This window comes from Mesitornis unicolor, unplaced genomic scaffold, assembly GCF_000695765.1.
Source record: "Mesitornis unicolor isolate BGI_N332 unplaced genomic scaffold, ASM69576v1 scaffold385, whole genome shotgun sequence".
Taxonomy (NCBI): Eukaryota; Metazoa; Chordata; class Aves; order Mesitornithiformes; family Mesitornithidae; genus Mesitornis; species Mesitornis unicolor.
Genome location: NW_010184582.1, coordinates 109,899 through 125,700, shown reverse-complemented (window position 1 = coordinate 125,700; position 15,802 = coordinate 109,899). Strand labels below are relative to the sequence as shown.

The 15,802-nt window shown below is 38.0% G+C and overlaps 1 protein-coding gene across 1 annotated transcript in view; it reads left to right on the top strand.

The window, feature by feature from the left end:
* Window positions 1-247: 247 nt before the first annotated feature.
* SPATA6 (spermatogenesis associated 6) overlaps window positions 248-15,802 on the top strand; it is a gene marked incomplete at its 5' end in the record, with an annotated part of 38,209 nt that continues 22,654 nt past the window's right edge. Inside the window, 7 exons of the mRNA XM_010184491.1 lie at window positions 248-271; window positions 2,392-2,398; window positions 4,998-5,135; window positions 6,664-6,712; window positions 7,564-7,605; window positions 8,960-9,084; window positions 13,671-13,751. Of these exons, the coding sequence (XP_010182793.1) occupies window positions 248-271; window positions 2,392-2,398; window positions 4,998-5,135; window positions 6,664-6,712; window positions 7,564-7,605; window positions 8,960-9,084; window positions 13,671-13,751 (466 nt within the window). The remainder of the gene's footprint in view (window positions 272-2,391; window positions 2,399-4,997; window positions 5,136-6,663; window positions 6,713-7,563; window positions 7,606-8,959; window positions 9,085-13,670; window positions 13,752-15,802) is intronic.

Genomic DNA, 15,802 nt, shown 5'->3' with positions numbered 1-15,802 from the left:
AGTAGCTTGTGGGTGGTATATGTTCCCCTCTGAGTGGTGAGGTCCCTGTTAGGGGCAGGAGGTGGCACTGGACAGCTCTAGGTGTCACCTGGTGGGTGTTGAGGTCAATAGGTGTGGAAGTGGAAAGGTTTTACATTAATTATGTTGGGACAGTTCCTTGTGTAAAGTTTGCAAAGTTTTCTGCTTGTATACAAAGTGGGAGTACAGTAAGACTGTCATTCTGATAACTTAGAAGCAGCTGAGGTAGAAAATGCTCTGTTGCTCTGGAGTTGTTGTAATCCAAGACCCTGGTTGCTGTAATCCAAAGGTTAGGCCTCCTCACAGGGCAGGTATTGCCAGCATACTTGCTGAAAGGAAAATTCCAAGTGCCATCCAAAAATTTAAAGTGCAGATCTAGAAAGTACATTCTTGGGCAATGGACTTGATATTCCTGATTACTTAACGACATTTGTTCCCAAACTTATGTGGCTGCTCTAAATAGAGCTATGAATTTATACTTGTAGATGGCGAGGGTGTGACCCTAATGGTATTGCTCTGTTGTCTCACCAGCAAGTGTTCATCTTCAAAATGCAAAGGTCTGCTTGGTTCCTGGAAAGGAGCAGGTGTGCTTTCCTTTTTTGTTCCTACTGCATGAGCTATTCCTGTGCTAGAAGAGAGTACAGGGACGGTGTTGCCCCAGGGTCAATCTTCTTCAGTTGTTGGGTATTTGTTATTCACCCTTCTTCCAAGGCTACAAATGATAATGGAATACAACAGAAAATCTCCAACACAGAGTGCCCCTTTCAGCACAAGTGGGTCATTCAGTTATGTCTCTGCAATGCTGCATCATTTCTCTCAGATAACCCTTTTAGTAAGTGTGTTTAGTCTGCCTTTCAACCACTTGTTCTGCCTCGATTTCCCTGCTGGAGCCTACTTTGAGATTTCATTGCTGTGATAGTTTGAAAATTTTCCAGCCTAAATTTCATTCTGGCTGGTTAATGCCTTGCTCTTACACAAATGTCAACACTGGCCTTTCATTTAAATATTTTTTCCTTCTTTGGTGTTTACTCTCTTGATGTATCTTTTGAGCAGCCGTTCTGTCATTTCACAATTCATCTTTGTCAGCTAAAGTGACCTGATTCTTTTGGTAGTATTTTGTGTGAAAGGCTCACCAGTCCTGTGATCATCTTGGGGTTGGATGCCACTCTTCCACTTCGAATTCACATTGATCAGGATCAGAATTGAATTTGGCATCACAGATGGAGCCTCACTGTTGCCTTAGGTGATGTCAGGGAAAAAAAGTCCAACATTCATCCTATGTGTCTTAATATTAGTCTCTTCACAGCTGCACTGCAGTTATGCTGTCATTTATTAACACACTCATCATCTTCCCCTCTGCCAGCTTTGAAGGTTAGTGCTCCCCCCCACCCCCGAGTGAAAGCAGAAGCTGTTGTTAATACACAGTAGGTGCATCTCATTTCTATTATTGTGGTCCTGCAAGCAGGTTTTTCTATGTCTTTGTCTTGACCTCTGATGATTTCAGAATTTTAATTGGAAAAATTTCATGAGAACACTCTGACTTCTTCTGCTAGGGTCATTAAAAATATTGAAAGATGCGGATCCCAGGATACATAGGAACATTTTCAATAGTAATGCTCAGCTTGATTTCTCCCAGTTTTCCAGATTGTTGATACTGACCTTTGGCCAGTTCTCTGCCACCTTAGGACTAACGCACGTCTTCTGCCTCATAAGCAGTGATTTCTCATGTGGCACCATGTGATGTTACTGATGTCCAGATAAATTAGATATCCTTTTTCCAGAAAATAGGCTTACAGGAAGGTGTCAGGTTTTGCCTGACTGATCTATTTTTATGAAACACACGCTGCTGGGCTTTTTCTAGTCATGTTTTTTCCTATATCCTTTATTCTTTACTTTTGCATATTTAAATATTCTGATTGGTGGGGTTACGGTTTTTCGGATCTCCCATGAGCCTTGCATTTGTTATTTTTCAGCGGATGGTACTATCTTTTTTTTTTAATACCATGGGTTTTAGTAATGTATAGATCCAGCAAGAAAAATTACATTCTGTCAGAACCAGCACTGAAGATGGTTCAGCCTCCCTGTGGCTCCTTGGTGCATGCTGGGTAACTTGAATTTCCATCATTTCATGAAGTTGGTTTTTTGCTCCTGTATTCAGTATCATGACAACAAAGACAAAATATTCAGTTTAGTTTGAAACATAGATTTTTTAGTTTTCATATCTTGGTCGATTTGTACATCATCTACTTGTTTTCCCTTTGTTTACTTTATTTGTGACTGAAGTCTTTTCCAGATTTCTGATTCTTTTTCCTGTTCTTTTTCAACGCTCTGCATATTTCTCAACTGTCTTTGAAACCTGTCCACTTGTATAAGAAGTTCTGTCCTCTTCGTTTTCTCCCTTTTGTTAGGATACAGACAGGTTTTGCTCCTTTTGTCTTAATGAAATTCCAAGGTCTTTTCTATCAGAGTCCACCAACTCTTTGGTTTTTTTCACTGTTGATTTTCTTCATTTCTGAAAGGCTGATTCTCTGAAATGGAAAGCCGTGGTTAAAGACCTTATTTGGTTTATCCTGCCATTAATTTAAATTGAATAATTCATGATTGCTCAGATTGAGATTTCGTTGTTGTCCAACATGCTGTTCTGTCTGGAAGGTTGGACTCAGCAGAATTTAATGCTGTCCATTGCCCTTCATAGAAACTCCTCTTATTTTGGTGGTAACGGACAAATAAAGGGATTTTTCATGGCCTGCCTTTCTCATTGGTTACATATGCAGATACAGTTTTAGGACTGAGTGTAACAAACTAATGCCATAGAGGGTTGTGGGTCAGTAGAATTCTGTTGCTTTCCATGAGATGAATCCAATGATTTCTTTATGGCTGTTTGTGATGTCCCATACCAGGGCTGGTACGTGTTTTCCATCCCCCTGGGAGCTGCACCAGAGAACTCCAGAGTAACACTGTCCTAGGCATTTATTGTAGTCCTCCTGGTTGGTTGTAAGATCAGTTAATTACAGCATTGATATCCCTCTTCCTCACCTGATCCATAGATAATACTATTACAGTTTTTAAAATGATCCGTCATCCTGCCTGAACAGTTCGCAGTCAGATAAGAGCTTCGATTTGTCTCCTAAGTGTTGTGTAGCTCCATGCACCACATATTACAAAATAGATTTAATGAACTGCAGATATACATCTTTCATTCATTTTTGGAGCTGGTTTAAAGTTAGAGGAACAAGTAGATTTGGTGTTCCAGCCCGGGCAATGAATTGCACAGTTTATCTCAAGAGTAGTAGAAGCATCAGTTTCCACATGTGCTATCTTGCCCCACACATTGATTTATAAGAATTTACTTGTTTTTTACAAGACAGCCGTAATAGATTGCACTTGTTCATTGTAGTTTTGCCTTCTCCAGTGTCTTCAACCTCTCACTTTTCATCTCAACAAATAGGCAAATATTGGTTGCCTTCTCTAAGGGGAAAGGCGTGAAACCCCAACTAAAAATAATTGTAAATTCTACCAAAATGTCAAAGGAAAAGTGAGAACTAAGCTAATATGACCTGTAATGTGTAGTTTGGGGGATCATGCCTTGCATGAATGAAGTCTGTCTCTTTCACTCACTCGTGTTCACACTTGTAACTGCACTAGTGTCGTACAAGCTGTTCAATGCTTGACAGTCTGTTTCAATTGAGATATGTAGTATTCTGGCACTTTTCTTGCAGATTTGATGCCCTCATTTACATGGAGAGAAACCCCTTGTTTTTCCTCCTCAGATATTTATGAGTAGAAGCACTATTTTTTAGCTTATACTGTATCTATAACCATCTGTTACCCATTGGTTTCTGTTATTTCTTTCACCCGAGGCTGTTTTTCTGCTGTTTATATAGTTTTCTTTTAGATCCAGTTAGGATTTCTCAAGTAAAATGTTCATTTGGGAGTAGGAGTCTGTAAGCAAAGCATTCATTTTAATTCCTGTCACTCTCCTCCTTTGTCTTTCTACCTGGCAATTGAAAGTCTGAACACTTTCTCCAGCAACCTTATGTTGGAAGAGACAACCTCATATTTATTACACTGCGATAAAAGTGAGCAGTAGAAAGATGTGAAAGATGACAATTCTTTGTCTGGGCAATAGAATAAAACCATGTGGCTTGGACAAAATAGCATATAGTCTTGCAATTATTTTGTGTACAACCTTGCAGTGAAAACACAAGAACGTCTGATGTTCATCAGAGCTTTAAAAACATACCAACTTCTTCTTTCTTAAAGAAAAATAATTGTCTAGAGAAAGTTGAGTTATCAGTGGCGATACCTGGCAGCCTAATGAAGAGTCTTCCATGCATTGGAAGATGCTTAGTCCCTCCAAGGGGACTAAGCTGCTCAGCTAAAACTTCGTGTGCCATGTTTTTGGTAGCAATGGAAGAACAGCTGCTTTTTCATGTTTGCATATTAGAAGGCAAAGTTAATACAATATTTGCAAGTAAACTTGCCCTTTTCATGGCTGGAAAGTATAGAAATCTAAGCATGCATGTTTACCGTTTTCATTCTGTGTTGTGTTTCATTCTGTGTTCTAGGCTAAAATTTGGATGTGCTTTTGTGTCTTGGCATCCCATAGACTTCATTCTACATGACTTTTTATGCAGAACCTGATGTGACTCTGGAAGATTAACTCTTGTATAGTCAGTTCATGCCTTTAGCTGTATGAACCTGGGATTGGGATACCAGGTTTCAGTTTTGATTGCAGACAATGGAGTATGCTTGCTTACAGTAAGAATTTGGTCTTGGTTATTTGTAAATGGCGACTCTTTTCCCTGGTCACTTTGTACAAACAGAATTGCTTTAGGAAATAATTTTTTTTCACTCTAGTTTCTTATAATCTGACTGTCAGAAATAATCCATTTCAGCCATGACCATTTCATTTTTATCTTGAAAACAGATATTGCTTCTAAACTAAAATTTGTTTAATGAATGGGTTACTCTTACAGATAACTTGCCCCGGAGTGCTGCTGAAAGACAAAGAGGAACTTTATCTCAGTGTTTTTATACTTGGGCAGTACCAAAAAACTCAATGTGTCCCTGCAGCGTTTCCACTCTCCTTTCGAGAAAAACTAGTATTTGAAAAGGTAAGATAATGTCAAGAGCTAATACAAACCTAACAAAACCCATCCCAAACTCCACAAAAACTCACTGCAGAACCCCTGAGCACAAGTAATCACACTGAGGATGGTGTAGTATTATAACTCCTGCTACTCTTCAGCACAGAGGAAGTGTGTGCCTGTATTATCCACACAGTGATTCAAGAATTGCGCATACTGAAGATTATAATGTGTGATGAGACTTTTTAGGTATTAGTTCATTCTTTTGTGAGCTGTCCTTTTTCAGTGTCTGTTTTCCTGGCTTGGAAGGAACTGAATGTTTTTGTTCTAAAAATTATGACAAGGTGAAGAACAAAGGCTATACAATATAGGAGAGCCAACATAATTTAGTAGAAAGACAGAAGAGCAGCTCAAGTCTTTTTGGTGACATCTTTCTCCCTTTGAGATACTTTTTTCATGGTTTGTCACCAGAATTCCCAAATTGGTACTCCAGCCTTATAATTTATAGTTGTTTATCACGTATTCTGAGTCCCTGCTAGCTTCATTATTAGTACCACAGGGATAATGAAGCACAGTATCTTACAGATACGATCTGGCTTCTTGACTACCTATGAATAATAATACTTGGCCCTTTCTAGTTCTTTTCCTTTAAGCATCCCCCAGCACTTTGAAAACCAGACTGAGTAAACAGAAATGATGCTCTGGTGATGTGGGTAAGGTACAAACAGTGATCGTTTCACCAGCTACCGAAGAGTAAAAAAGACCATTGTTCCTTAAAGACAAACATACAACAAACTACATAAGGAAAATGTACTGAATACTGTTTTCATTATAATTTAGGGGAAGTCCAAGACACCAGGATCTATCTGCTTACAAAAGAGGTGAACGAGAAAGCTAAGAATGATATCTGACTTCTTACAAATAGCCATTGAATAGTTCTAGATACTTGTGAAGCACCAGCACTTGATGTTTTTTCAGTGTTTGGTACCTTGAACAGCTAAGTGATTTACACCACTCTGCTGAGACTTTTGTACAGAATCAGAAAGTCTATTACATGAATATCCAGTGCAACATCCTCCTCTATTCCTTGTCATCTATTCACATGGCATTCAGGTTGAAAAGAAATCCCTGAACAGTACTCCGTACATGAATAGTCACTTCCTTGAAAATGAAGCTTAAAGCATTAGTAATATATTAAAGAACATATTCTTCATCTGTCAGAATTCTCATACATTCAGCAATTTATCTTTTGCTCGTGAAATTTTCTCAGACCATACTTATATCTACATGTTCAGTGCCTCACAATGCTTCCTAATTTAAATATGGAGAGGTAACCCTGAATGATTAGAAAGCATATGACAAGAACTGCTAGCTTTCAATGGATTTGATCACGTGCCAAATGATAATTTCAGTTTCCTTTTTCCAGTGGGGATAGGACCCTTGGCAACCATCTGAAGGAAGAATATTGATTATTTTTTTTCCCTTCTCTTTCCCCAGAGGTCCATCTGGTGACTTTGACTGTAACGTTATTATTATTTATGAATTTCTTTTCCAGGCATTTGCTGATATAGTTGATCCTGGAGACCTTGTGGAATTACTGGAATGTAGGTTCTGCTTTTTATGGATACTATATTGTATGCGTTAATCTCATGCATGTATGGGCTCTAAAGACTCTTTGGAGGTTTAAAATGTGTTAATTTTTCTATTAGGAGCCTGATCTCTGAAAAGCTAGTGGGTACAATGACTAAATAAGCAGGACCCTATCACTGGTGGCTTTTCAGAACAGAAGATTCATTGTCAGTGCCAGCAGATGTTTTTTGCTGTCTTTGGTTACTAGTAACTTACCCAAAATACTGTTATCTAACAAAATGCCTCTAGAAATGTATGCCGTGTACTTTAGACCAAGAAAAGGGTAAAAAGTCATAGTTAATGAAAAATGCAGCTGGTTATTGAGATAGATAAGATTCCATTATCTGATCATTCATTTGATTAATTTTTCAAATAATATAAGCATAAACCTATCTTTGTAAAAGTATTCTTATTGTTTTTTAAGAAAATTGTCAGTCTTGCCACAAGTGAAGCATAATGGATTGTAGTGAGACTACACAGACTCTGAATTCAGACTCCAGGAATATGGTCCCACATACTGGGAGTTATCTGAAAAAGTGGCAAAGCTTGCATCATCTTTAGAAGAAGGATAAACTTGGCAGCAGATAGAATTTACCAAGAGTTGCCATTTGTACACTGCTAATGCCATTGTGTTCATCTGTGGTATTTATGCAAGCTGTTCTTAATTTTCTCTCTTTGTTGGTGTAGTAGAAATAGTGCAGCTATGTACGGTGCTATGAAGCTTAAATCAGTGAGCCACTTTTCTTGCTTTTTAACCATGAGAATTACTTTCCTTTTTATTTTTTTATTCTTTTTTAAGTCATGAAAAAACTTTTTTCCTTCCTAGTTGACACAGCAGTACTTGAACTAATACAGCTCGTTCCTCCAGGTATTGTATCACTCTCTTCATAAATTATGCAGTTTAATAGGTGAATTTCCATGAGGACATTGCCCATTACAGCACAATCACTTTTTGCAACACACAGACAACATAGAAAGCTCTTCAACAAATAGTCCTCTGAATATAAAATGTTAATAGATCAAGAGGATCTCATTATTGAGAGAGAATAATAACTGAATATTGAAATGTACCATACTCAGGCTTAGGAAAGTGATAATATTTTAAAAATGGAAAATAAACTTACATCTTCCAGTGCACACTTACTGACTGCATCACAATTCACTTGCAAAGTGGCTGTCTGGAATTTCAGAGTGCATAATCTTGTTCTCAGAATGACACTTTTTTTCTTTCCATTTTAATGGTGACCATTGGGAAAACTCTTATCCTCACTATAAGTATTACAGGTCTCTTGGGAAATGTGAAGATAATAAATAGCGATTTGTCATACTTCTGTTATTAGTTTGTGTGATTATAAAAATTATTTTAATGAAATTCAAGTGTTGCCATGAATAATGTAAATCTGCATGTTATTGGAAATGAAGTCAGGTTGTAAAGAGGACTCATTTGGAAACTGTGAAGGCACTCTCTGTTACTCGTCCATAGTACTTTCAAGGAAGCGATTGCTTCTCAGGTGCCTCGCTAGACTATTAACTTGAAGAAATGTACTGAATGTGGACTTCTGTTGTGGGAGGGTAGAATAAGGAATTTAATTTCAGGAGTCGGGTCAGACATAGGTGTGATTCAGCCCAACATAAGCTGACAAGATGACTGCAATAGCACAACTTCTAGTTTTAATGATATATGTTCAAGGTTTTCCCCTAAAGAAAATGTTGGGTTTTGTTTGGGTTTTTTTGAGTAGCGAATTAGGATAGTGAGAAAACTTTGAGATCATGGATGTTACATGTGTTTCTTTCTTACTACTATGCCTACTATTACTACTACAGTTACTGTTTTGTAATATGGAATGATAGTTTTTCGTAAGGGATTGGCTGTCATTTAGAAAAATGCTGGTTTCTCCTGTGGCATAGAAGGAAAAGAAAGAGGAAAACTACTGAAGAATTTCCTAGAGAAAACTTGTCATATGTCAGTGAAAGAAGATTGTGTTAACTGTTCTACAGTACTTTTACAGTAACAGTGAAACATATTTTGAGAGTATGTTCTGCACATTGCTGCTGCTGATTTAACCTGATGAGGTTATTTCCTAGTACGATAGGAGTTTTAGAGCCATGCTGTTAATTTGTAAAGGACAAAATTTATCTTAGTGTCAATATGTTCTTGTGTGTGATGTCTATACTATATGGCCTTGTCTATTTTCCAATTAAAGTATATATTTTCTTTTTAGTGGGAAAAATTCTAGCTACATATGAAGAAAATACAAGAGATTTCCTGTTCCCTGACCCTAAGCTTACCCGTTGGCACCATGGTTTAGATCGTGAGATTTTAATGAAGAGATCCTCTTCTTTTACAGTGAGTGAATATCTGTGGATTGTATTTATGATACAGTGCATTTCACTGAAGAAACCCCTTGAAATACTTCAAATGGAAAGCAATTACTTCTGACAGATTTTGCCATTTCAGGTGTTGAATGTTGACGTTCTCAGTTGAACTTTGGTGAAGGTATAAACTTTTTTCAAAATGCTTACAGAAATTATTTCATGTGAAAAGTTAGTTTCCACTTGGTTTGCAATGATATGTCTCCCATTCAGTTTAATCTGTGGTGCAGTTGGTAGCTGAAGGGATGCAAGAGAAGTGGGAGATGTATCAACTTCATGGTTTTCAACAGATAAACCATGTAACCTTCCCTCCTCAGACTCTTTCTAGCATCGTTTCAGACCATTTTTGGTACTGATTAGGACAATGACAGACAGTACAGATTTATCATGCTATGCCGTCCGACCTGTGGGCCTCCCTAAGGTGCAGGATCACCACTAAAATAGTAACTGAAGTTTAGTGTGGTGCTGCATGATTGTTTTTCAGTTCCAAAGACTGCTTCTTAAGGTCTGTCCCGGCCATTCATGCTCATTTAGTAACTTGCCTTTTCTACAGTTCCAAAAACACTACGATAAATGACAATTAATTGGCAGAGTGAGTGCAATGAATGAATGGTATTTTTCTGGAGATAAGGGCTCAAATACATAGTAAATGGAAATGAATTTATCTCACACTGCCCTTTCATAGAGTTTGACTGTTGACTCTTAGGTGTCAGTGGAGTGACTCAGGAAGGCGTTTTGAAGGTGATGGTGGTGATGTGTTTTGGGATTTGTTTTGTTTTTCTTATTTTGGTTAAATTTTACTAGTGGAGTGGCAGGACATTTGAATTAGGAAGACAGGGACTCAGTTTTCTTGTCTGTTGTGATTGAGAAAACAACACATGCAGGAGGGAAATGCTGATTAAAGGTCATTCGTATCTTCTAGCTGGTATAATCTTTACTGTGCAAGGGCAACCTGGAAATTGCCCAATAACTTGCAATTGGAAGTGCTAATTTGGTGTCTAATGCTGGATTACATTTGAGTGAACTAAAGCTGTGATTCTGTGATACAAAATATATGGTTCTGCAACAGCCTAGACTGTTTCTGCAAAGATAACCGTTCTTTTTTGGCCATAGCTTCTCTTTAACATGACTCATCCTATGCATGTTAGTTGTATTTTAAGAGAGGGGGGTGGGACTGTATTGCTTTCATATTACTGATAGAATAGGTACTTTTCTAGTGTTGAGAAAGGATAGGGAGGTAGTAATGAGTGAGGTTGTGTTAGCAAAATGGTCTCAGATTTTTTGTAAATGCAATATAATGAATCTTTGTGGAAGCAGAACCACTAGAGAAGTTTGAGGTTTTTTGTTGGTCTGAGTTCTTGAGAAGATAAATAATTTCTGTATTAATAAAAAGAAGGTGCCATAATTTGTGAGCTGTGAGAAGATGTAATCAGAGTCATTTGGATGTGTAGTTGAATGATCACAGCTTTAAAAAGTTGACTGATGTAAGACAGAAATGTACTTCCAGGTCCTTGGCAACAGTGTAAATAAAATCCATCTTTGCCCTGGAACGAGGACTGCAGAAGCATCTGTTGCTCCATTCCATCTCCATGGTAGAAAGAGCAGTTTAAAAAAGGATTTTGGCATGGAGATCCCATTTTCAGGAATAATAAAGAAGTTGTGTTTGATGGACTTGAAGGGAGGCTCCTGAAAAGAACTTGTGGTTCCTCTTCTGGTTTGCCAAATGGGATAGCTGTGAGGATTTTTACCTCCAGTAGAAATGCAGTCACAAATGCCTCCATCTTCTAGTGTTCCCTAAGCTTTACTGGCAGGTATCTCCTGCTGACTGTCAGCACCAAGCACTGAATGTGTATGGTAAGCAAAAGGGAAAGTGTTAAATCAGGTTGTGAGAACCCTCACATTATTCCTGTGCTAGTCAAGCCATGCTCTTCCCACTTGAAAAGTTATTTATAGCTAGCTGGGATGTTGAGTATTTTTGACTGACAGTTGTGCTTCAGTGGCACTTTGATTCCAAATAAATTTGTCTTTTATTAAAAAAATAAAGGTGGCAACTGCAAGGTTACGGTTGTGGAGTTCAGATAGGCAGTGACAAGCAGCGTCTGATTAACACCGCTAATCTGCCAGTTGGAAGAAATCCCAAGTTGAGAGGATCAGAACTCCTCCAGAAATCTGGCACTTGGCTGATAATGTCTCTGGCTAAATGTCTTATGAGGCTTACAGGCACAATACGCATGCAAGACGTGCCTCGAGTTATCTCTTCTGGTCCAGCGTTGTCCAGCTGAGGCTTTTGCTGGCTGTTCTGTATTTCTCTGCAACCCTTGCTTTTCAGAATGTGTTTAAGTCTTGACTGGTGGTGACTTCTTACAGACTTTATCTTCATTCCCTACCCTCATGCAGTATTTACCATGTTGCAGAAAGCAGTTTCTTTTTAGTTACAGTGTATTTCATTAGCATACCAACACAAGACTTTCTTTTATATTCATATATACTTTTTTAAGCTACAGACTTGTCCTCATGCTCCTTACAGCACATATTAGACTTGTTTTCTAATGTGGATTAATCTAAAAATTAATTACCTTAGCAGTTTTTCTATGATCAAATTAATATTACGTCCATGTCACATCTGTTTAATGACTTATACAGAAAGACTGACAAGCCTGTCCAGGGCTGCAGAGACCACTAAACTTAAAGTAGAGGAGTAGATCCCAAAAACTTTCATTTGCAGATTTGTTTGGGGCTATCTTTACAGGAGAACTCTGATTACTTTTGGCCTATAAGTTACTTTTGACATATCCATGCCTATACATGTGAGTGCCATCCTGTATTCCCTCTTCATGAACCATTTCTCTGAAGAAGCCATTGTTTTGTGTGCTTTTTTTAGCTATAACCATTTAACTGTTCTGTAATCATTCTTAGTGTCTCAAAGAGTAGTAGGTGCCTTGTTGTTGCTTTTTATAGATTTACTAATTCTGATGTGTAATTTTAAATTGTTGATAGCACTTGACAATTCATTAGTAATAAAAATGAGTTGATTAAAGACAGTCAGCTTAAAAACCTTTTATATGCCATAACTTGACATGACTGAATCCTGGACTCTGTTAATTGCTATGACTGAGCTTTCTTGGCATTTTTGTCATTTCATTTCCATAATCTAACCTGGGGCCAGCTCATATTCCCTTATGGGAAATCGGTGTGTGTGTAGGCAGGTGTGGTAGAGAATAGTTTGTATTAGCATTGGACTTCACTCATTAAGTTCCTGCTAATTCACAGAATCACAGAATGTTAGGAGTTGGAAGGGACCTCAAAAGCTCCCCCAGTGCAACCCCTGCCAGAGCAGGATCACCCAGACCAGGTCACACAGGAACACGTCCGGGGTGGTGTTGAATGTCTGCAGAGAAGGAGACTCCACAACCTCTCTGGGCAGCCTGGGCCATGCTCTGTAACCCTCACAGTGAAAACGTTTTTCCTTATGTTCAGGTTGAACCTCCTGTGCTCCAGCTTGCTCCCATTGCTCCAGTTCTTAAGAATGCGGGCCGAGTCACAAACAGACAAGGTCCTTTTTGTTTCTCAGTGATTTTGTGTGTTCATAGGTACAAAGGCCAACGCATGTACCCATGGGCACACTTGACTCTCTCGTTTCTTCTACAGAGTTCTCCATTTGAATATTTGGCCTTTAGTTCTTTCATGCTTTTCTTAATGTTGCCGTTTTGGGAAATAAGTACACTTGTGTGTCATAATCTGTGCCATTTACACACAGTAAATTTTGTATATGTTGGTCAATTCTAGCTAAATTTAACAGGATGTAGAGCTCTCAAAGGTATTACATTTCTAGACACAACTGAAGTGAAAGCACGAACAGGAAGTGTTAGCCACGTAACGATGAAAGGACCTGCTGCCCATCAGTATATGTGTGCTGGTTGACCAGGAGGCCCAGTGAGACCCCACTGGCTCCAAATTGGTCAGACTAGGGCTGCCTCCTGCCAGCCACATGTGTAAGAAGGGATCAAGAGGAGGTGGAACATGGTTCAAGACCATGGGAGGCAATCCACAGAAATTAGACTTTAATGGTTACAGAATAAAGGGAATTTTTAGTCCTACTGTTAAAAATGAATAGTTATTGGCAGTGCAATTGACTAATTTTCAAAATATTTTTACAAAAAAGATTGCACAATTGAGACTATTTATGAATAAGTTTCCAAAGTTAGCATTAATGAAACTTCTAGAGCATGACTGGAATTTTTATTGATGCTCTATAGCATGGCATGAAAAATCTGTAAAAGTGCTTTTGACAAAGAAATGTACTGAAATAAAAGTCAGACCGTAATTGTTGTACGAAAGCAATATAATAATCTGTAATTGAATTGTCAGAAATGCAAATGTTAGCATCTTGACATTTACCATTGCTGTTCTGTCTTTTCTAATTATCTTTATTAAAGGCTGAAATTAACAAAGGAAATGGCGGAAAATTAGGAATGGTTTGTTACATCAGGTGACATTTACCTCTTTGATACTCTTTATCTTGAGTTGGAGCTTGATGTTCAATTATTGTCTCTCTTCTAGGGAATTGCACCAAAATTGAGATTTTCTACAAGCTCCCTTATTACAGAAAGTCTGTTAAGCTCAGGAAGGAGTCACATACAGGTTAGCAAATTTAATTGTTTGCAATTTAATTTTTAGATTTAATATTGATAGCCTTGGTTCCAATTTTTCCATGTGCTACTCACTTCAAACTTTTCTCATTTTTTTGTTGTGGTTAAAGCAGTTGTCATGGGTGTTTGACAACTTGATTAAATTTTTAATCAAGTATGAGTAAAGAGCGGGTTTGGTGCATGGCAGTAAATGCTGAGAGTTCCTTGAAACTGAAACAATTATCAGCTGCTATGTTCTGTGATGAACTGAAGTGTCAATCTGTGGTGTATTTGTAGGTGGGAAGATGCCTTCTCACCATTTCTTATCGACACTTAAAATCCAGGTGGGACAATGAAAGCTAGGTGAAGTCAGAGAAGGGACATTATCAAAACCAAACCAGTTAATTTAATTGTTTTCCATAACAATATCAGTAACAGTAATGGAAATGAAGATCTTTGTTGAAAAGGCTTTCATCTGGAAATGCTGCTTCTGCAATGAGCAGTTAAAGGTGAAGCCACCGAAGAGACCGGAGGGGGGAGAAAACCCCTCTCTGATGTTTGTTCATTTGGTAACACTCTTCTGTGGTCTCAGTTTGGAATTTTTGTTGGGTTTCCTGGCATAAGCTGTCATGCAAAGTTACTCTTACGTCCTTTTTTTTGCTACTTTATTGAAAAACGGTGCAGCAGCATTAAAACAGAATGAATGTCAGAAAGACTTGCATGCAAAGAGGATTAGGTGACTAACTTTGACCTGTCTGTGGCACTGCTGATTAGTTCACTGAGAAGTTTATTCCAAATCTAGCAAACAAAATGTATTGAGACACTTACCTAAAGAATAAAAAAAAACCTCAGTGACAATTGTCAATGTCAGAGAACTAACTACACTGAAGGTCACTTTGATGAGGGCAGTTTGATTTAAAATTTAAGATGTCCTTAAAAGTATTTCTTATGCTATGAATGAATGGCATATCAAATTTGCATGTGATGCAGTGAAGGTCTAGTTTCACGATTGGTGTAAGGCAGAAGCAGCACCACCTACGTCTGGTGAAAATGAAATGAATCTTAGAGAATTAGGTCTGGTTTTGTTTGGGCCAGTTCCATTCTTTGGCTCACTACCGGCTGCACTAGTACTAGTACAGGCATGAGAAAGGCAGGGAATGCATGAAGAGTCTGTGTGATGCCAGATTCAAACTGTGTTGATGCAGAACAAACACACAACCTCGGCCTCGTTCATTGGTGGGTGGAGAAGGAAAGGCTTGAAGGCACGATGGACATCTTATTTCTGGGTTCCTCGGAACTGAGGTAGCGCATGCAACATCTAGATTTAAGAGTAATGCCAACTTCCTCAAGCTTGAGAAAGAATATCTAACAGAAACAAAAGTCTTGCTATTCCATTCTTTTTTATCTTTTATAACCTGTGAATTTGGGACAAATTTAACCAAAAAGCCTGATTATCCATACTGTGGTATTCAAAGTGAAAACACGCTGCTAACTAAGTAGCCTGATAAGAGTTGTGTACTCTAGAGTGCCTTGATCTATAAAGCTCGTAGAGCAATTGAATGTTCATTTAATGCCAGGAATTACAAAGGAACGATAATGTATTTCAAACAAAATGTCAGTGACGGAAAGAATTTCCCAGAATTTGAAATCAGTCACTGAAGAAGTTAAAAGTTACTTGGAGAAGGTGTCAGTCCTGATTGTTGGGTAGGCTTTGCTGGTAGAAACAACAGAATTATAACACCAACCCCATTCTGTGTTGTGGGAAGAAAGGTGATGAGGTTGGTTGTTACAAGAAAATATAAATATCAGAGGATGTAATTATACTTCTTGTGAGGTTTTGGACAACTCTAAATAAATGTAATTTAAACTATTAGTCAGGCTTCTATTTTAATTTATGTATTTTATTTTAAAGGATAAGAAATTTAAAACGGTAAAAAAAAGTTTAAATTGATGAAAAAAATGCTTCAAATCTGTGTATGCCCAATCCAGGTAAAGTTTGCGTTAAATGAACTTGTGACAAAATTCAATTTAATCTTTTACAGTCTCTGTACACTAACGGTTTGA